The sequence below is a fragment of the Epargyreus clarus genome, unplaced genomic scaffold (assembly GCF_041222505.1).
Source record: "Epargyreus clarus isolate Ecla_fem2 unplaced genomic scaffold, WU_Ecla_fem_2.2 ptg000015l, whole genome shotgun sequence".
Taxonomy (NCBI): domain Eukaryota; kingdom Metazoa; phylum Arthropoda; class Insecta; order Lepidoptera; family Hesperiidae; genus Epargyreus; species Epargyreus clarus.
Window position 1 is genome coordinate 5,646,630 of NW_027332223.1, and position 23,092 is coordinate 5,669,721.

The following is a 23,092-nucleotide window of genomic DNA, read 5'->3' on the forward strand; positions in this document are numbered from 1 at the left end:
GCCTAAAATTAGATTCGAACGCAGTCGGTACATGTTCTAATTAAAGAACGTTTTGAATCATAGACAAAACATAACGTTTATAAACTGGTTTTATCACCACGGGAGTACGGGACAGAAAAGTTTATCTCTATATATTTCTTTATTTTCCGGCTTGTTTCACATATAGTTTGGAACTCTTTTGTATACTTTGATATTTTGATTTAAAAACTAATATATTATTATTTTATTCCTCAAAGTGTTCCTATTAGTGATCGAAGCTCAAAGTATATTATTATGAGATTTAAAACAAATGTTATTCCCAAAGAGTAAGTTATTTCTTCATGCGCATTGCCAGTAAAAATACTAAAGGATAGAAAAACATATGATACATAAATTGACATTAATGATAGTATACGATTCTGTATTATAAATAGATGCATGGAATAATGCGTTCGTAAAAGTATAATAATAAGAAATAAAAGACAATGTATTTTTACAAATGTATTAAAACAGCAAAATTGAGATTACAATTCAGTAATGGATATAAAAACCTTTTATAATTTGTGCATTAACGTCATATTATAATACTACATGTGTATTTAATGCTATTATTTTATGGCATACATACATTATAACCGTCTTAACGATAATAACAAATTTGAAGAAATTTAATAATTTAAGTACCAGTACATACAGTATAAAAATGTGATTTTCTTTCTTCTTGTGAAGTAATACTTTCTATTAATAATGTAAATAATATAAAAAACGTCATAATAAATAATATACTTTAGTTTTATAAATGATATAAACCCTTGAAAATTTGTGTAAAAAGATAATTGTGTAATGTACATAAATAAAATATAATGGTGCATTTATTAAGAGCTACAGGACTATGGTAAGAGTATGGAATGAATGGAGTATCATGGTCTTTAAGTGTACAAAAATAATAAATAAAATAAAATTGAGAATATTGCTTTGAAAAAATTACTTAACTTTTACAAACAAAATTAAAACTTATGAATTCTATCAACAAATAAATAAAACGGTAATAAATCTTTCATCATAAACAGAACATTGTACACAAAGAATATTTATTCATTAACCCTTAGTTGATCAAAAGATATAGAACATATAAAGATAGTAGAGAATACTACAAACCGACACAAATTAAATACAAGAAAAGCATACACAATGAAATCAGGTACCCTTACTGTCTATAAGTATAAAATAAATTAAATGTTAATAATAATATATAATAAAATAAATTAAATGTTATACTGATAAAATAGAGAACAAAATTGAAAATTTAATGTTACGTGTTTTTGAGCATAGATACTTGAGTTTAATACAGTATTGTATTTTAACATTACATTAGGGATAGATTACATATTTTCTTATGACTTAACACCAATTTAAATAAGAATTAATCATATTGTGTGTAAAAGGAACTATTCACAACTTTTCCTTATACAATCCTACAAGTATTTCATGTAAGGGCCGATTATAATTTTTGTTATGTTAGAACAATATAGCAAGTTTATTATATTGAAATTGTTGTTTAATAAGGGCGCTGCGAGTTTTAACACATAAAATTATTTAAGCTGGGCAATTAGTTCATGAATAAAATTGCTTTATTTAAGCCAAAGATACAGTGATAGTACTTGGGAAAAGGGCATTTAACATATACAATATATAGCATTATTTATATTTTGCAAATTGTGTCATTATTCGTATTTTTTTGTTTCATGACTTGAGTAGGTTACAATAACTTGAAAGCAAATTTTGCAAGCTTACTCCACGTTATATGGTGTACAAGTATAAAAGTTTGCTTACAAATATTCATATTTATACAGATCTTATATGATTTTAAAGTATACGTCTTACTTGCTGCATTCCGCATATTTCTATTATTATTCAACCAAGTTCGAGTAAAATTGTTTTTATGAAAATTTAGAATAAGAAATTTTCTAAGAATTCTATCTACTCAATAACATCGACTTTAGTATTATATAATAATAGACAGCAGTTACTACATTATAAAAAGTTATAATATCACAACAGAAATGTGCATAGTTATTGTGCACAAGATCTACATTTGGCAGGCTTTCTTTTTAAATGTATTATGACCAATGTATCAATAGGATGGAGGTTATAATTGACTATGGTAATGCAAAATAGCTTTCAGCTTTACGGTATTGGTTCGGATGTTGGTATTTTTAATTAATTACCATGGAACTTTGAAATACAATTGAGATCAATGTAGTCATTGCGACCTTTCCTCTAAGTTTACATATAAGTGTCTGCCTTACATTTTAATATTGATACTGCTGCTTTGTATAAGTGTGCATCAAAAATCTTATGTACTATTGTGTCATGTGAATTAAGGAATATACACCAGTAAAAATTACTGGTCATACGAAAAATCGGAATATTACATGGCTTTTATAAACAAAGTGTCTGAGGTAGATCCAGAGAATAGTCTAATCATATAATTTTTGTTTGTATATTATTGTTTGTGCACGTGAATTATCGAATATATTGTCGTAATATTATTGATAAAAATGTGATATAAGTTATAGAAAAAGCCGTGTTACACTTTTTTCTTTCTACCTTCTACTATACATAAAATGGCATTGAATAATTTAACATTTTTATTTTATTTTTCAAGTACAAAATTAGGAATCAATCATGGCAGATGACAAACGAGCTTAAACATAATAATATGGTTTACATATATTCCAAAATTAAATAGTATCTTCAATATTTTCTAGGCGTTTTCTAGTTTAATTCGAGAACTTGAGAACTACAGAGATATCCAATAGTAACCATTATAATTGAGATAAGTTTCCACATAGATAATCATGTATAATTTCGAACAGCGATAGTACAATAAATAATAATCATTTTACCTTCAACCCACACTCCAGAGTTCCCATCTTCCCACCAACATCTAAAACTACTATTTATTACGTAAAATGATAAATAGAGAGTTTCGAGTTTAATATAATCAGATTATTTTATCATACCAAGAGACATGGAACTTGGTTCTTCAGAGATTCTCAGACATGTGTTTTACCATCCCTGCAAATTATCGGACCTCTCGCTAAAGATATCCATTAGAATTAGTCGAACGTACGACTATAATCAATCATTCGTTTTACAAGTATTTTTTTCTATTCCGTGGTTTATTCAGGCCAATGACATAAAAAAATCCTAGTAATCAGCGATAAGTCTTCAATTCGGGCAATGCATCATCAACAACTTTCATTGCAAATGATAATAAGCGACAAGTCTTTTAGCATCGGCATTTCTTAATCTCTCATGTCGCCGTGTCAACAGTCGAGGGTCCACTTACCATCAGGACAAAATTCTATTTGTCAGACTTTAATACAATATTTTAGCCCTTCAAGCATTGCTGGATTCCAATTCCACACCAGTGACAGTAGTGCTGAGGTTGCCGTTCACGAGGATGTCCTGTAAGGGCTGGCCGAGGACACCCGACAGCGAGTCGCTCAGCTTGTAGTAGTTAGTCTCGAGCGCCTCTTGATAAGACACCTGGTCGGAGCTGATGAGCTTCGCGTTCAGCTGTAACGCTGAGTGGCATATTGTCAGGAAGTCCCTAGACAAGAGAAAAATGGTTTACTACAAAATGGCAATGTTTGCTTACAAAAATATATTAAAAACAGTGTGCAGCAAAAATGATTTATTATTATTATAAAGGAAGATCTCAAGCAACCGTAGGAAATCATACTTAAAGAGCACTGTGCTAGAATGTTTAGGCTTAGTAGACAAATTTGCAAAATTGCAATGATTAATTTATGTGACTGATTTATACAGAAAAGTTAAAATGTACAGTTGGTTGATTTAACAGAAAAAATCGGATTATATACGGCGGTGTTTCCAGTAGACATTACCCCGATGCTCATAGACTTAATTGCATTTGGATACTCATGACGACAATGTTTACAGGTGAAAAATGAAGACACATTAAAGCATAAATAGACTTACTTAAAGACTGTCTTCAGTTTCTCGACCATTTCGTCCGGGTACATGGGCGCCAGTGTAGGGTCTAAGAATGCGTTGGCATACGCTAAGGGACCCGCGTTGACTTGGACGCAAACGCTGCCTTGCAATCTGAATATACATTAAAATTATCTTAATAAAGTGCCATGTAAACATAATAAAAATACTATAAAATGATAAAAAAATATATATCTTATAAATTATAAATAATATGACTCTTATGCCGTATTTAATATAAGCGGCATATCAGAAAATAAAGGACATCATTAAACAGTTTTTTAAACAACCTTACACCTTACTATAAGGTTATAAATAATATGGAAAACTATTAATCTAAATATTTACCTGAGTTGAAGCTTCTTTATATCAGGGGCCTTAGCATTTACAATCTCAGTGAGCTCTGCAACTTGGGACTCCATTTCGGAGAGAGCCACCTCGATGGGGCTCTTCTCCTCCACTTGTGTGTCGATCACCGGGATCCGCCGTTTCACGTATGGGAACCAGTTCTCAGCTGTAATCGAAATGTTATTATTGTATTGTACATATATACACTTTTAAATTTGATTAATTTATATTTGAAGCGTTTTCTGAAACCCAATAAGAACATGTCACCTAAGGTATAATATTTTTATTGGCTGGATATTCGCCACATAAACTGGTTCTGAACTTTCTAGATTTAGCTTCAAGTAGTTAACTTCAACTATGATTTTATTATCTAAAAAACGTTTATGTTAAAGAAGTAGCAAACTAGCATGCAGACTTCACGAATAAAACACGAAGCGGCGGACGTTGTGCGCGCGCTCGAAGGCGCCACGTAATTTGAATGTAGGCTATTTTTCCGCCTAGTTCAATGCAGGTCACTTGTTTGAGGATATCATGTAGTTTACCAGTGAGATGTGTAAGCCGCAGCCGCTAGTGGCACTTGGGCCCGCGGGCCGCACCGTCTCGAACACGAAGCGGTGGACGTTATGCGCGCACTCGAACGCAACAACGTCACTTGGATGTAGGCTAGTTTGCCATCTAGTTCAATGCAGGTCACTTGTTTGATGATATCAGAACTAAAGTACTTATTTGACAATCTCAGGTAGCATACCAGTGAGATGCGTGAGCCGCAGCCGCTGGTGGTGCACGGGCCCGCGGGCCGCGCCGTCCCGCGTGAAGGGCGTCTCGAACACGAAGCGGCGGACGTTGTGCGCGCGCTCGAAGGCGCCCTCGCCGCCCGCCGCCGCGCCCTCGCCCGTCGCGCGCACCCACGTCACCTGGATGTACGCCAGCTTGCCGTCCAGCTCCTCGCGGTTTACCTTTAATTATAGTCCGATTCATAATTAGGTGTCCAAAATGTAAACAAAGAAATGTCACTGTCAAAATTAACAAAAAACAAAAACTTTAACAAACTCAACAAAAAACGAAAATTTAACAAATATACACAATTTAACAAACGCGTTATGTAAACGAGAAAACATTAAAGTTCGATCACAATCACGAAAATTAATAATATCAGTTACGAAACTTAAAAATGACAGCACAAGAAATGACAGAAAAGAAATGAAATCTTATGAATCGGACTATAGGGTTATTTTATTTATGTGACGTCATCATATTAAAGCTATATATTCAATTATAATTATTCTTTTACTAGGTTTCCTTACATTGAGTTATTAAAATGTTGGAATAAAGTGCATGTCAATATATTGGCTGCTTAACAACATATTCGTAGTTTTTAAATAACATCACAATAATTTACACATTTTTATTTGAAAATTTATGTCACATTCTTGAAACAAGGAGCCCCCAGCAACTAATATCGCTTTTGTTTAGAAAAATGGAAAATTTACTTAAAATTTAGATAATGTACATACCTCGGCAATTTACGTAAGATAATATACGTATGTAGTCGTAATAATTTTTACATAAGAAAAACATTTACAAACCATTGTAGAATAGTTTATCTATTCACACGCTTCTGGTATATAGAAAATAGTAATAATTTACAGGCTTAAAACGAAATGACGCAATTACGTTCAATTTTTATCACTACTACACACTTACACACAGTATGTCTATGGAGTAACGAGAGTAATTGCGTTTCTCGAGATTCTGCAAACAGAACCATGTTTGTGGAATCCGAAACTCAAAAGTTTTAAGAATCGTGATGCAATGCAAAGTGATGCTTGGCGACGGATAAAGGAATTATTACCCTTTAAAATAACTATTAAGAAATGAAAATAAGAAGGAAAACCTCATGGGTTATTATAGAACCCATTTGAAGAGAATGAAAAATTCAAATAATAAAAAAATACACACATGAAATACAGAACTCTGTCAACGTCCATCTTGCTTCATTCAAATAAAATTAACGCCGTTTTTATCGCCAATGATGGGTATTCACGTTGACATTTCAAGTGTAGCCACCTACTTTAGCGCGTTAAAAATTATCGCAATAATTATCGCGCTAATGGGCATTGACGTTAGCCGGTAGTGTGGCCCCAGAATAACAAATGGCCTACATTGTATAAGGATGAAATTTACCTCTTTACAAGCATATTACATGTAGAATACATTAGAGTTAAATAGCTTTATACCTATATACTAAAATGAAGACCGTAATGGATAACCGTGACTTTTATGAAATTGACGTAAATCAGAAAATGAAGTTACTGAGTGAATGAACTTATTGAGCATGCGTTTGTAGAATTTATATCATGTAATCCAAATTAAGGTACTGCTTCATCGACAACATTTTTTTGTCTCGCAAGTACGCGTAACTTACAAGCATATATGATACTTTACAGTCTTGTCATACCCTGGGCAGGAGGGACGCACGTGCAGACGTACCTACACACAAGTGACAGGAATACCGTTCTAAAAGTAATTACGTATAGCGTCACCACCCATCTTAATCTTATTTATTAATCAAATTGACATACTAACTAATTACTTTGCTCTGGTTCTAATATAGTTCACAGTACAAGTAATATGACACTTCTTTTGTCTTATGATATGATTGTCAAAAAAAATTTTAACAAAAAAATATAACCGACTTCTATGTCACTACAAAGTAAAAAATAATTGAAATAAATGTTGGTTTAGTACATATATCTGAAGTCGGCGCTCAATATATTTCGTTGGATAACGATGTAAACAGCGTGTCTAATATGAGAGAATACGAATAAATTTATATTAAAACAAGCTTTCTACTAAAGCAATTTAGTTTTTCGTAAGTTTGTATAAACGGGACCTTCTTTATGACATTTTTCATATAAATTATTTAGTGTGATGACACAAATGAGCACGGTAAAGTACCAAGTATTTTTTTATAAAAATGTGGATTTGGGAAATCTAACATACTTGGAACAATTAACCACAAGTTTACACAAACATTCAAACGTAATAAACGTAATACTTCAAGACGCATGATTCTTAAAATGCTGAGTAGCACATAACTTATCGTTTATTTAATATAGTCGACCGGTTTCTAAATTAAATATACTGACCGGCGCCGAATCCATTATCATCTTGACAGATCCAGTCCCGAATTTTTGTTCGTAGAATGTCTGCAATTTTTCGGAGATCTCGCTCAGTGACGTCAGCTTGGGTTCCTTGTAAATGAATTCGATGCCTTCCTCGTCTTCACCAAAGTGGGCTTTACCGAAGAACGCAACTCGGTAGAATCTTCCGAGCAATCGTTTTCCAGAATTGGTGACTTCTATAACTTTCGCGTATGCTTTTGTGAGGTGTTGATAACAAGTCAGGAGCGCTTGGTAATCCTTGCGGCGCTCATAAATCGGAATAATGAGCCGGTACAAGGGCCCCAGTAGTTCGTATCTTTCAGCCTTGTCGACGTATTCCGTGCACATCATGAGCTGTTCGAGGAACGCTTGCTCGTTGTAATGGACGTCAGTCATGCCTGTAATGAAAAAATAACCAAATACTAAAAATGAGGAATAAATACTTGATTATGGATAAATGGATGGACGGATGGAATTGCTGAAATTTCTGAAAAAGGTACACATAAATTAAAATATCGTAGGACCATTGTAATTGTTTAATTTTTTTTGTATATCTACATAGACATGCAAGGTCTTCTTTTAAAAGGTCTATTAGATTATAGAAAACATAAAAGTAGACGATAAGATAACAAAACATTTTTCACTTTTTAGTAATTTAAATTGTAATGTCATATCATTTTTTTATTTTTCTGTTTGTTTTGGTATTAAAGAAATTTACGTTTGATCTTCCTCGATTTACAAAGTCGTTAAAGACTAAAAAAATAGACACCTGACTAACAAGATATTATGACCTTTAACTAAACAAATAAATCTAAAATGAATACGATATAAAACCATCACACATTTTTTAAGCTATCATATCATATATATTATGCTTATTTGCACTACACCTGAATAAAAACCCCAGTTTTTCAATTAACCTGTCTACTAATTTAATTATGGTTGAATAAATATTGATCCGGGTTTGGAAAAACCTGAAATTTTACAAAACAGTCTAGGATTTCCGGCTAATAAAAGTCTAATACGAGTAAAGTTGTGTGTTGCTTTTAAATAATAATATCAAAACCTATTTGCTATATATTTATAGATCATATATGAATATTTCTTTTTATGCGGGAATCATTGATGTAGTGTTCACTGCGCCAAGTGCGCCGCTTATTATAAATAAATAGAAAAGTAAAAGTAATACAAAATCCTCTTATACTAAACAATTGATGTTAACATTTGTAAACATATCTTTCAAGTGCTTTCAAGCTATCAATGCATTATTAAAATATCAAAATCCTCTTATAGAAATGTCTTGAAACTCAAGTGTTTAAAGGAACAGGAAACCCATGATACTTTTTCTCAGTGTCAAGGTCTGCCTCGACCTTGACGTGGACTAACAAAAACGATGATTTCTATTGGTAAAATCTTGGTAATGTACAAATATACAGATGGTAGACTAGTGAAGAACATTATTCTTTACAATGTATTCATCAGTAAAATGGGAACAGTAATGGAACGATCATAACAAGTATACAAATACAGAAAACCAAGTGCTAGTAAATCTACTTTTTAATCGTGCTCGGCTTTAAGGAGTGCTCGTCTTTGCATTGTATTTTTAAAAAATCGTTAGAGGGTGAAAAGAGAGTCAACCCTTGCAAAATATAAAATGTCCTTCCATCACTTTTGAGGTTAGAGATCATGAAAATTAATGAAATTAATTAAAATGTCTTGTTTAATGTAAAATGTCCTACTGTTAATCATTACTGGAGTTTTAAGATCATGAAAATGAATGTGATTTTACTTACATTCAATTTTAATTCAACTTAGCTGCGGTTAGGCTTTCACGCTTTCATAAGTAATCATAAGATTCCTTTTATGAATGAAGAATGATACGGGTATATCCGCGAGCAAAAAGTAGCTCCAAATATTTGCAAATAAGGCAATTTTTTTAGTTACTCTATCAAATTTATCATGATGACCTTCGTAGTTTTGATCTTAAATAAATTTATTTATTTATTTATTTATTTATTTATAAAAAATAAATACACAGTTTAACAAGATACACAAAATAAATCTAGTTTGACCAGAGTCTAAACGAAAGAAAAAAAGAAGGATTTTTGTTTTTCTTTAGATACATACTTGCGGATGTACCTACTCGTATCTTGACTTAAGTAGGCAATCGAGAGCATTATTATATGTTAATTTGTCTCATTTGCTATTCTCTTATTAGGTATATATTTTTTATTTTTACGTATACCTACAATCCTATAGGTATGTGTGAGCATAAGAGCTCCCTAGATCTTTCGACGAAAAAAAATTCTACATCGAAGAAAATAACACTCAAAACGTTAACGTTACAATTAATATAACATTTTCCTATATATCAATATAATTAAAATAATTAAATTAAATTAAAATGATAATCAAATTCAATTTCGTAGCAACACCGTTTGAACTTTTGTTTATTCAATTATTTTATACCACCAAATTTTATCGCGTGCTTAACACCAGCCAAAAACGTGATAGCTGCTCGTGTTTCCTTATTCTATACGTATATTTTAAGCAATTCTAATTGATTACTAGGTCAATTATCATATCTATATATTCGCGCCATACTAAAAAGTTTTAGATACTAAAACAGTAACAGTAGGTAGGTACGTAAGTAAATAGGTATAAACAAAATCAAGAGATATAACAATCAATACTTGTTTGAAAACTACTAATACTGCCTATACCTCTGGTACCTAGTACCTAATTTGTATTTAAGTAAACTTGTAGTATATTAAATATATTTGTAAAGAACATTCGTATTTAATAAACACCTAAACGCAACGTCTAATGGCTGACAAACAGGCTTCAAAGATCTCGCAACGCGTAAAAACTTATTCGTTTTATGTTGATTATAAATAATATTAAGATTTTAAATTTATATAATGTAGTTGAGACATATATATGGATACCATAGAATACTTTGCAATTATTTCGCACAAGAGTGGTGTACTCCCGGCCCTCTAAATGTGCCTATCTCCATATAAATAGAGCAGAGACTTCGCGTGTTGCAGTCGAAATCGACTCGCGAACGCGCGAACATAATGTCGATATAAACTATCGCTTGGTTTACGACTGCATACTGTAAAATGGGGTTGGTGTTTGTGCTGGTATTGACGTTAGTGGGGGTTGCGTGGGGGCAGAAACAGTTTCTCCCCCCAGCTGCAGTGGCGATGGTGCCGGACAAGGTGGAGCCAGCGGACAACGGGTTGGACAACACAGATCTGATCCTCTCCTTTGTGGTACGTCCGCTGAGATGAACGAATTTAAACATTGAGTGATGCGGTCACGCTTCTCGTACGTGCTTTAATTTCCTGCATGAATCGTTGGGATAAACAGTGTGTAAACTGTATTTTCGCGTGCGCTTCGTGTGTTCTCGGGATTGCCCTGAAGTATCTTTTATCTAAAATCAACTATACACATCTGGTGCTTATACAGTCTTTACATAAGTAGGCTTATTTGTTTAGATATGTATATCTATATCAATATGAAACTAGTTGTGATGCTAAAATTGTGTGAATTTTGCTCTCAAAACAATAAATTACATTTTATTTTAATTTTCACTCTAAATAATATTTAAAATAATTCATTTTCACGTTAATTTAACAAAACTACAATAAATAATAATATATAACGCGTAATTTGCCAAAAAACAAATAATATTATGGTATCGTTTTATGTACTTAATACCAATTTCATTTTTAAAGAAATAAAAAATAAATGCATTCAACATACTTGATATTATTATTATTATTTAACGATTGATTCACGCCATAGGACAATTGATTAGACTGATATCATGTACCATATACTAAATCTTACTGAAGCGTAGCTAAATCTAGAAAATGAAAGAACTTTAGTTCAATGATTTAGCATGCTGTTGATTAAACGGTACAAAATATACATTAGATGTAAACATCAATTGTGTATACTCTTAATCAAACCTATTAATTAGATTATAACTACATTTAAACATAATAATATATCAATAACTTTTAACGAATTCCATACGATATCGTTAATTTTTTACTTAATGAATAAATCTTCACATCAAGTAAAAAAACCTACTCTAAGACTCATAATTCCTTTATAGATATTCAGACATGGAGACAGGACTCCAGATCCTGAAGAGCTGGACAAACTGCCATCTGAGCACCTTGGCAACGAGATCTTCTTTCCTTTTGGAAAGAAAGCCTTGACAAATGTAAGTGTTCACAAATTTCTGATAGTTTCCTGTATAAATTAAGATTTTATGATACAAACAAAAAAATGCAATGACAAAAAGGATTATATATTTTGAATATGAAGCGATGTACAAAGATCTGGTGTACATATATTTTATTTGGCGAATGGACCTAAATTGGCGACCAGTATTCTAAGTTATAAAATATTTATATAAACTTTAATATTAGATTATTATGTTCGTTACAAGTTTAAGGTCATTCCATATACAGAATGAAACGGAATAATCATTTTTTCTGTAACGAATGCAATGATTTTTTACGGCATATAATGCATAGCAGAAACTGGAATCTATGACGATTACGATTATATCACGTGTGCCTGAATCAAATAATACGTGTGGTTTTATTTATTTATCGAAATATACTTGTTTTACATCCTTTAGATTGGAAAACAGCGGGGCTATCGTGTGGGAGAGTTTATTAGATGGCACTATGACAACTTTCTGTCACGGCTGTACCTCCCTGATGAGATAAACATTCGTACAACCGATTACGCTCGCACTAAGATGACAGCTTTGACTGCGTTGAGCGCCATATACCAACCACCACCAGCACAAAGATGGAACCCCATACTCAACTGGCAGCCGGTACCTTATAGTACTTTACCCCCTAAAGAAGATGACGTAAGTCTTGATGGTACAATTATTAAATAAAAATATTTTATCCACTAAATATCGCTAAATAGGGTTCGATAAGTAATGCAGTCCATTATCTATAAGTGAATGTGCAGTCTGTCAGAAGATATATTTTTTTAATAATTGGAATAGTAGGGGTCTCTTTCAGCTTAATATCATTCGATAGTGCGACTCACATGTTCAACGAAAGAAATAATTTGGAACGGACATCATACTGTGACCGATACTGCCCGAGATTTTAAAACAGATACGTTTATAAAATTGTATAAAGGTCAAATAAAATATTCAAATAATAATCACTGTATGGTCAACTTTGACATTCTATTAGAGTACCTTTTATGTATATTTGTATAGAAAATTACAAAATGAAAATTTATAGCTCATATATTCCGGCGGCATTTACATCAAGCCATTAGTAATGCTAGCACGATACGAGTAGATACAAAATGGATAAGAATTAACAGTATTTTTTTGTAGTATATAATACTAAGAAAAAAAGCGTCTTCAACCGGTCACCGTTATCCGTTTTTAATGCCTTTTGATGATGCTTATATTATATTTTTTTATTTCAGTTGTTATACTGGTATTATTGTCCTCTTTATATGAAACTGAAAAATGAAGCGTACGATTTACCCGACGTGAAGAAGTGGATAAAACCATACGAAAGTTTATTCAAATATTTGAGTGCAAAAACAGAGGCAAACATTACGAACACAGAGGACGTTTTTTATTTGGATAACCTATTTCAAACTTTGGTAGGTCGTTGGTAAAATAAAAGAAAATTAAAATGGATATAGTAAGAAATGAAACATTTTTGAAAATAGCACACTTTTTTCAGGAAAATGTTGGTGTGAGTCCTCCAGAATGGGCTGAGGAAGTAATGGAAAAAATAAAGGAAGTAACCAAAATTGAATACGCTGTCCAGTTCTACAATAGCGATATGATAAGATTAGCATCTGGTGAGTTAATTAAGAAAAAAACAATTAAAACGTATTTAACACTGACAAATGACAATTGGATTAATATATCAATTAACGTTACGGTACACAACGTACGAGTAAACTAATATATTACGATGATTCGAATAATATTTTAATTTAAGGCAAAACTATTTTGCCTTCTCAAATAGACGATTATCGCAAGGGATCATTATGTAACAATGAATTTATCGCCATTGTATAGGGGTACTGTTATCCGACATACTGAACGCGACGGACGCGGCGATTGCGGGCAATCTAGACTGGCAGCCCAAGGTTCGCCTGTACTCGGCTCACGAGAACAACGTGGCCGGCTTCCTGGCAGCCGCGAAGGTGTTCATCCCCCATCAACCCAAGTATGGGTCTACAGCCATGTTAGAGCTTAGGCGCAGGAGATTGACTGGGCAGTATGGAATTACGGTAAGAAAATTATGAAACATTGATTTTCGGAGGCGTTTATTTCCTCCAACTGTCGTAAGGGCAGAAGGAGTTTTTCATAAAACACTATGGACGTTTTCAAACTTTTCTTTTCTTGTTATATTTACGCGTAAAAGATAAAAATCTAGGTAGTTTAATTTAACATACACGTTCTGCATACAAAGGTATTATTTATTATAAATAGGTTTCTTTATTTATATTTTTATAATTGCGTCTTTCATTAAAAACGCACTAGTTATCGAAATCTAATCAAGTAATCTAATCAAACAATTACTTAACCGACCGTGAAATTCACTGTTACATTCATTGATTTCAACTTGGTTTTAAACGTAAAAAGTGAAAATTAGATTTGAATCTGCTGAAAAGATTCGGTATTTTTTTTCACAACACTGTGACACAAACAAAAATACCAATTAAGTGAATCGACGGAGTATGTTGCATCTAATTTTACAAATTCGTCTGTATCAATTACTTTCAGAAAGAAAAACAATTTTTTAATAACTATTTCATACATTTTTCCCAGATGGTGTATTCTCCTGAAGCTGGTGGGCCAGGCATGATTCTGCCAGTCGTAGGCTGTGGAGGGCAACCCTTATGCGACTACGATACCTTTGTCAAACTCACCCAAGATTATGTATTACCGCGTAAGGACTTCAGTAGAGAATGCGAAGTATCCACGTAACCAGTATAAAAATGAGCTCTGTATAGTACAATAATATAATTTAGTTATATTACCCTTGTTATTAAATGTTGTTTTTATGCATAGGAAAATAGAACAAAAGTTCATAATTTTACTGTAACCTACCTGCGAATTGATCAAGACTGCATGATATTTTGCATACATTCCAATAAACAATGTAATGAACAGTGTAGATATTAAAGCGGCTGTGAATTTTAAATCTCACATTTATTTTATTTACCTTTACCCCTACCCTAAATAAATCATATCTGTTGAATCGAAATAAATAATAAAAGATATCGAGAACAACGATAAAGACAAGTAAATACATTTTAACTTAGTTCCTAAATCTAGGTTACTATTAAGAAAGAAATGGCTCAATTGAAATAAGAGCAGGTGGCAGCTAGATCTGCCAATTAAATACCGATATCAAGGAAAGCGACATTAGTACACCTAGCCGTTCCGAGTTGGCATCGAGGCACCCATGACAAAGGGACTCCTAATTTCTTCAATGCATACATTCTTAATACTAAATTGATACGAGAGTGATAGTCAAAAGAGAAATGTAACGTAAACAGCCTCTTAACAAATAGAAACGTTTCAATCTACCGTCATTGAAGCGTGTCACCGACTGCCTTTGTCCTCGGGGGGATTAAGTGGGATAACGAGATTGCTCTTGCTTACACAATTACAATAAATATGAGATTTGTTTGCAGAGAGGCATCATATCTGTACATGCGATGTACCTTGCGGTGGTGCGTGTAATTTATTCAGTTTCAGTGACATTCAGGCAGCTGATTTATTGATAAACACGATGGTGCACTTAACAAGCATAATATGTGTAAAGTGAGTAAAATCATGTACCCATGTCGTAGAATTTATTTATGCCATAATTATCGACTATGTCACGGAGTTAATTACATGTGAAACATTCTTTAGATAAAATCTGTGAAATTGGTACGATCACGTTTCTATCATTAAGTGCTGTTTTAAGTTTGATTTAAATGTAAAGCTGTTAAAATGTTAAGTAACTAATACAAATCTAAATGTCAATGTAACAGGAAAATAATATAATAACAAAAAAAAACACGACTACTTTACGATACAGCCTGTTTTACTCCCATATTTTAAACGAATCTCACACCATCTCATATGTTAAACTCGTCAAGCCATTTGGGCCCCAGAGCCTGCCATAAAATGAATAATGAAAACCATTACCCTTCTCACAATCGGGTAAAAAATAAAAATAACAAAAATTTTCTACAAGTAGACCTAAATTTACAGGAACTATAGTTTCTTCATAGATTAAGATATTAGTCAAAAAAGTGTTATGGTAAAAATATTAAGTACACATAGGTTAGTAGTAGGTATTTCGATAAACGAAGTTAACATGTATGTTCATTTGGTACCCATAGTACATATCATTGTTATAAACATGATTATATATAACAATTGTACATGTATCGCTCGTTGACGTGATAAAATCTGAACATCCATTGAAATTGACGTAGACAAGGGCGTCACCGGGACTCGGTATACCCATACAAATAGCGGGCGCAGACTGTGCCCGTGCGCTTGTGTAGATAGATACCGTAGCACAATCGATTGGACAAAGTCAATCATCTGAGCGGGCAGGTCGCTGCGACCGTGAATCTGCCGAGCATCCCGTGTGGCTCTCAGTGGGATATCGCTTCGCGCGTCGTACACTTCCTGCCACGCTTCTACCGAGAACCCGATGCTAATCTGAACTATACACGAATAGACACGCTCGGTAATTTTGCGTAAATGTCGTTTACCTAAGTCGTCGTTATGCACCACGAAAAGTGACTGACACGCGTTTCGACATCGGACTACAATGTAGAGCTGCCGACCCGGCGGAGGAAAATGTGAGTTATAGACGGCATAGTACATCACTAGAGTAGACGTTAAGTAGCCATCGTTTATGTGATGCCTTAGGAACATGTACCAATTTTCTTTATTAAAAGGAACACGTTTGAATTAACCAAGTGGCACAGCGAATTTATTTTTGGAGTACTTGCTGCTAGAAAACACGACATCAATGAACAATCGTAGAGTTCGATCTGGAGTCAAATAGTTTAAGCTCATAAAAATAGTTATAATATGCTTGCGAAGTATTCCGATCTAGTGTGGTGAATGATCTAGCGTAGACAAGTGTTTTGTAACCGTATAAAAGTGAATATATCTTTAAGTTCCACAACGGTATGTATGCATATACATTGAATGGTATCAATTGTAAATTGTCAAGATCAAAAATTATCAGAATCAAGCTGCCAACCTAAATAAGGCTTTAGGCTATCAAGCCAATGTTCTGGTGTTACCACCAGAGTTGCCACTACATGGGTTCGGTTTGTGCAGGAAAGAGGGCGGTCGCGAGGAGGAGCCGACCAACGCGGCGGAAGTGGCAGAAGTGGAGCCGAGCATGCGCACCGAACACACCTGCTGTTGCCTCGGCGTGTTGGTGGGCGTCTCACTCATCGCCGGTACGTAAGCGTTTCGATGCAGTGCCGGTGCAATGTGCAGGGCACTTTAGTACAAGTAGCTTAGTAACGGTTCACACTTGCTTTGGTCGTGTTGATTGATTAATGGTCCAGGCATAGGAATCGACATTACTTATTCTATAAAAGCTACTTATTACTGTCTCCTTAACCTATAAAAAATAATTGGAAGGAATGATAGGACTCAACTGGAGCAGTTTTACCGCGTTACCGTGTTACGACGGTGATACTAATATTGAAGTTTCAAGAGTAGTACAACGGAGTCGGAGTAGTGTGAGTATTCGGAGTGGAATGTTTTATACCGAATTGATAATATAGATGCTACTGCTAAATAGCTACTGTCATCCACGGAAATCTGTACTCAACCCCATATAAGATGATTTGCTACCTGAGATCACCCATAAATGCGTTATTATCGCTGAGGACTAAGTTGGAACACCTCAAAAAATTATGTCTATGTTTACTAAAATACCTTATTAACAGTTACTTCACTATTAATATCATAGTCACACGAAAATTTCTCACGTTTGATAAGGTTCGGAATAGATGCTAATAAGCTACGTTTGCGATTAGAATGTTGAATTATTTTACATTCATATAACATAGGTAGTAATTAAATGAACATAATCATTAATTATACGAATTAAGTAGGTTCATTGATTATTCGTCTTTTTAGATCTAATGACGATGATTGATTTTTTGTCCGATATTATTAGCCCTCGTAGCTGTGATCCTGACGAAGGATACTACCGTCGAAGTCACCATTCTACGACAGGTACACGTGGTAAGTCCTTATAATGATTACGTGTATAAGAATTTGTTGCATAAAAAGTTTATATATTTTTATGTATTTTGTGATTAGTGTTTATAGTGAACGTTAGACAAGAGACAAGATAATTATCTTTATATCATTAATCTAATAGTGTAATAGGTAGTATAATACGAAATAACCATTTATCTAAAACGAAGTATCAACGCCGTCCATGTACCTGCATACAAATGCATTATTTGAAGACAAAGAATGCACTACAACATGCATACAATATTGCTGTATATATTATATATCATATATAAGTGCAGTGGTCGTAGCTTCGCATTCATACCATATTGATCATAATTCCTAAGTAAAGCTGACAGATTTTGTCCAGTTGATGTCACACGGCGAGCGTACGCCCAGTGAACGTGAGCTGGCGATGCTGGGGGCTCCCCCACCCGACCACGTCTTCGCTCCTTACGGCGCAGGGGCATTAACTAACGTGAGTACTACTTGCATGCCCCTTCAAACTATTTATATCCCTGCACTCGACTGTAACCACTAAAGGAAATCTTTAACAGTTTGCCCCTTTAACTGGAGTATTTACTATTTAGTAATATAGTAACAATTGTCTATGATAGGGAACTAACAATGAATTTATATTAATCTATTTGATGTATAAAACTGCTTATTGTAAGTATCCGTTCTCTTTTATAGATTTTAAACGATTTTAAGCTTCGAACCAAAAAATGCAAAGGATATTAGTTGATCAAATATTACACTGATTTATCAATCTGCTTTGCATGTGAATCACGAGAAACGTCCAGTTAACAAAAGAGTCTTTCAGCGTAGTTCCTCGATTCATCAAATTGGGTATCCGATAGCCGTAACGAAACGCTTGTCCGCTTTACAAAACCGGAATGGAGCTTTATTATACACGATAGCTCTTTATTATAATACTGGTTAGGGAAATGAATGAGTTAACATCATTTTACGATCTATAAAACTACACTACAGACTATTTTGATATTCTATCAGAATTTGTTAACGCGAATTTGGGAGCAATTTTCACGAAGTAGTAGCTGACAATTTCCCGCATCCCTTTTGTCGCGTTTAATTTTTAAAAGAACACCGATGGTCCGTTGTATACAAGACAGACGTTGCGTACTTCCCGGTCCGCATGCGGGAGGGAGCGACGCTAGAAGGTCGCAGGTCTAAACAGGAACGAGGTGTCAGCAGGCTCGGATTGCCGTCGGCCACTAATAATGATATATCGCCCGCTGCATCGCGTCACTGGGCGCTGATAGAAAGGCATTCTGTCAACGGGCGTGCGTTTTGTAACGTCACATTACCGCCCGCCCGTTTATTAATGGTTAATGGAAGTTACATTTCATTATTCACGTTTCAGGAAGGAAAGATGTTGACTTACGAAATGGGCGCATTACTTAGGAAGCGATATAATGATTTCTTGGGGCCATATTACGAAGAAGGTACGGTTATTCATTTAAAAGTAATTTAATACATTTTGATCGACTTTAAAGTGACTAAATAATTAGGGCGGTTTATTAATTATCATAATGTTAATTGACAGACAAGAGCATCGTAATAACATCTGACACCGACCTCAGCAAAATGACCGCTTTACTAATAGCGGCTGGACTTTGGCCACCGATGCCGGAACAAACGTGGAACGAGACCATGAACTGGCAACCAGTAGGCTACACCTACCCACCACGGGAAGATGATTATGTAAGTAATGGTTGTATTATAACAGGAACTACAAAAACCTTAAATTTTAGGGGTGAAGTCTGCGTAAAACTCCCAGAAATCAAATCCAAATCGTGTAGCTGTTTAAAAGAATGGCACAACACTTTGATGTTAGACAAACAAGGTAAAAAATACAGTCTAACTCAAAGTTTTTTGTATTACAAATTTGCATAAATGACCATGAATAATATAACAGATATGGCACAGTTCAGACATTGTCAGACAAAGATTTTATCTTCTAGTATTCCTTTTCTTTTTCGCATTTTTTATTCCTAAGAGGTAAATAGCGTTATATACTGGTATATTTTAAGCATTGCAAATATAATACAACTGTGTTATATTATGACGATATACATATAATAGTTAAAACATTAAAGTTTAACTCCACGATTGTAGTTATTATACGAAGAAAACTGTCCCCGGTACAATCAAGAGAAGCAAAGGATTCTGACGGCTTTCACAGAAGAAGGACTATTACTACCGTATAGAGATCTCTTCCACAAGATAGCACAAATGACCAGTACAAACTTTAGCACACCGCAGGAGGCATACTATTTGAATAACTTATTTATAATACAGGTAAATATTATGGAACACTACTAGTTTTATTGTACCTTTGATTTTTGGTACAAACAGTTAAAAGGTTAAACCATGGATTATAGGTCGTATATTACAAACTTGACAAAATACGGTAGGTACCTATAAGAAATTTGATTGAGATATCATTGAAAGCATACTATCAGAAAATTGTGTCCATTCGATATAAATATACTGGAATAATGAATTAATTTAAATAAAGATATTTAAGAGGATATAGGTTTAATTATGAAAACTTTAATGCATAAGCAATATTTAAGAGATGATATCTTTTTAATTGTCTATTTTCCAGGATGATATTAAAGTAGCGAATCCAAAATGGGCTAAACATGTAAAACGAAAGCTGATGGACGTAGCCAGGTTGGAGTATACAATGATGTTTCATAATAATCTACTGCGCAAACTAAGCGGTGGTTTGTATGATATCAAAATATTATTAATTTATTTATAGTAGGAACTTTTACGACAGTTTACGACTATTTAAATATAAGTTATTATGTACGTTGTCAAGCTAACCATAAATATTTGTATGATGGTGAGCAGATTATTATGTAATAACTCTTAACTTATTTACTACTAAGATTATGTGTCTTGATTTTAATCTACATATATCAATAAAATAAATGTCTACACATAAGTGTAGCTATAAAGCTATATTAACATCTCTTGCGAGTGGCATGGACACATAAACTCACATGGTTTATATTTTGTAGTGATTTATTTTTACGTTATAGTCCGAGCCAAACTGCTAGTCCGCTCCGAATATAGAAACGAGTCGCATCGCTATAGCAAATTGCAGATATTAGCGGTATGACAGCACGGGACCCTCCGGCACTCGTCCGCTGCCCACTCTCGCCCACGGGTACATAGCTGTGTTAGTGTGCCCGTGCACGTTACGGAGTACATGCTAACTAAACCTGCGCGCAACAACTTCAGAGCGGACTAGCAGTTTGGCGCGGACTATACTTACCTACTGTATAACATTGATTACTACTACTGTAGATGCCTCGACTTAAATCATTAAAATTAAAATTCCGCTCCAGGCGCGCTACTCCAGCAGATAATCAAAGAGGCGTTATCGAGCACTGTATCGCAAGAGCCGAGCCCGTCGGTGATCGTGCGCATCGGCACGCCGGTGTCGGTGGCGGCGCTGCTGGCCGCGTGCGTGGCGCCGCCGCCGCGCCTGCCCGACCCGGGCGCCGCGCTGCTCTTCGAACTGCACGAGCGACAACCCACGCCGCAAGGGAACAAGGAGCAGAGCGCGCTCGCTCACGGACAGCGGTTCGGGTTTAAGGTATGCTTTCCTTTATAATATAGAAGTAGCACACGAGCAAGCAGTCCACCTGATGGTAAGTGGTTTCTTATACTGACGCCCATGGACATCTGTCATCTATCCCAGATAGGATTAGATATTCCTAACTAAGGTCGGCCATAGATACGCCGCTACTCCTGAAGACTAAACTGGAACTCCTCGGAAAAGTATCTCCCTTACCACACCTATTTTTGCTATTATTATATTTTAGTCAATCGACGACGTAATACAAAACGTCGATCGATTTCTAAATTCTACGCTCTAACTATGTCTGTACGAGGAAAGAGATGTAAGTGTATCTAATGTGAAGTAACGCTAATTATTATATAAGGCATTTTGCATCGTATTTTTTTAAATGACGTTATTACCTAGAAAGGCGTTGACATCAACTATTAACAGATCAATATTAGGGTATAGTAATTATATTGAATATGTTCACAGATCTACTATTGGGACGACGATTCAGCCGAGCCACGTCTCATGGAAGTACCGGGTTGCAATGCGCTGTGTCCCATCGACACCTTCAAGGAGATAACCAAATATATCGTGTCGTATAATTACGAAAAAGACTGTCAATTAGTTCCTACGACTTAAAAGTGCACGGATTTTTATATACATAGACAAATTAACCAAGTATACTTCTAATGTAACACCTAATTTCTGGTATTATTTATCAAATAGATCATATTATGTAGAGCCAAAAGCATTAAAAACGTTATTGGTTTTATTATGAAGCGCGTCTGTTAGTCGTTCCGCGTACATTTTCTCAAATACAAAATAATATTAGAAGTTTATTTGGTTATTTCGTTTATGTTGTAAACAGTATTAAAGTAGCATTACGCAAATTATACAGATACCTGTTTAGGAACCATTTACGCACTAGCAATTGCATAACTTCAATTTGTACGTTACTAGTAAACAATAAACTTTTATTCGTGATTTCGTATCATTAGCAATCTAGTGACGAAGAAAAATAGTATATAATATACACAAGTGTGATACATACGAGTATTCCTGTTCATGCACCGTAATTTTATATTAGCGATGTTAAATAAATATGTGATTTATATGCTGTGGTATTTATGAAATAAATGAAAGTTAATAACAATAATGTTTTTTTCTTACCTTCGTCGATTTTCAGTCCTGTTTCGTCTTTGAGTATGTTCAGAGAAATATCGCCGAAGGCTTCAGCGCCCCAGTCTTGCGTGCCGCGTTGTTTTAAGTATTCTGCTATCAGTGCGGCTATATGCAGATGACAACACATTGCCTGTAAATAAATATATATAGTTATTTTGGAATAAAATACGTACATTGTTCAGTGTATTGATAGGTATGTTTTTGAGAAGGCTTTTGTATATGATTGCTATTTCTATTGTATAGTAAAGAAAGTATTATATTAAACATAATTATGTTTGTTAATTATGACATGGAACATTCTGTCGTATTGAGTAGCAATTTATATATAATTGAATTTAGATACATTTGTTGTGCTATTTCATAAATGTGGGAGTGAATCGTTGCAATGAGTTTTAGTGACAATATGTTGGCTTGGTGATGATTGTCTTACGTGGTCGTAATAATCCATCAATGACGATGATCGTGCCAGAAATATAATTAATGTAACTT

General features: G+C 34.2%; 2 protein-coding genes across 2 annotated transcripts in view; one reads left to right on the forward strand and one right to left on the reverse strand.

The window, feature by feature from the left end:
- Positions 1 to 467: 467 nt before the first annotated feature.
- Positions 468 to 23,092, reverse strand: part of Ziz (dedicator of cytokinesis protein Ziz) — a 42,782-nt gene continuing 20,157 nt past the window's right edge. The window contains exons 29-34 of the mRNA XM_073080211.1: positions 22,592 to 22,733; positions 7,497 to 7,909; positions 5,096 to 5,303; positions 4,348 to 4,513; positions 3,988 to 4,113; positions 468 to 3,598 (exon numbers count right to left, since the gene is read on the reverse strand). Coding sequence (XP_072936312.1) covers positions 3,385 to 3,598; positions 3,988 to 4,113; positions 4,348 to 4,513; positions 5,096 to 5,303; positions 7,497 to 7,909; positions 22,592 to 22,733 — 1,269 coding nt within the window. The 3' untranslated portion in view covers positions 468 to 3,384. The remainder of the gene's footprint in view (positions 3,599 to 3,987; positions 4,114 to 4,347; positions 4,514 to 5,095; positions 5,304 to 7,496; positions 7,910 to 22,591; positions 22,734 to 23,092) is intronic.
- LOC140747816 (uncharacterized) lies at positions 10,543 to 22,495 on the forward strand. Its single transcript, XM_073080437.1, has 17 exons — positions 10,543 to 10,789; positions 11,641 to 11,751; positions 12,175 to 12,414; positions 12,999 to 13,181; positions 13,265 to 13,385; positions 13,609 to 13,823; positions 14,365 to 14,519; positions 15,241 to 15,366; positions 16,897 to 17,021; positions 17,753 to 17,820; positions 18,185 to 18,292; positions 19,199 to 19,280; positions 19,382 to 19,539; positions 19,954 to 20,136; positions 20,447 to 20,567; positions 21,198 to 21,448; positions 21,908 to 22,495. The coding sequence occupies exons 1-17, from the start codon at positions 10,637 to 10,639 to the stop codon at positions 22,058 to 22,060; spliced, it is 2,553 nt and encodes an 850-aa protein (XP_072936538.1). The 5' UTR covers positions 10,543 to 10,636; the 3' UTR covers positions 22,061 to 22,495.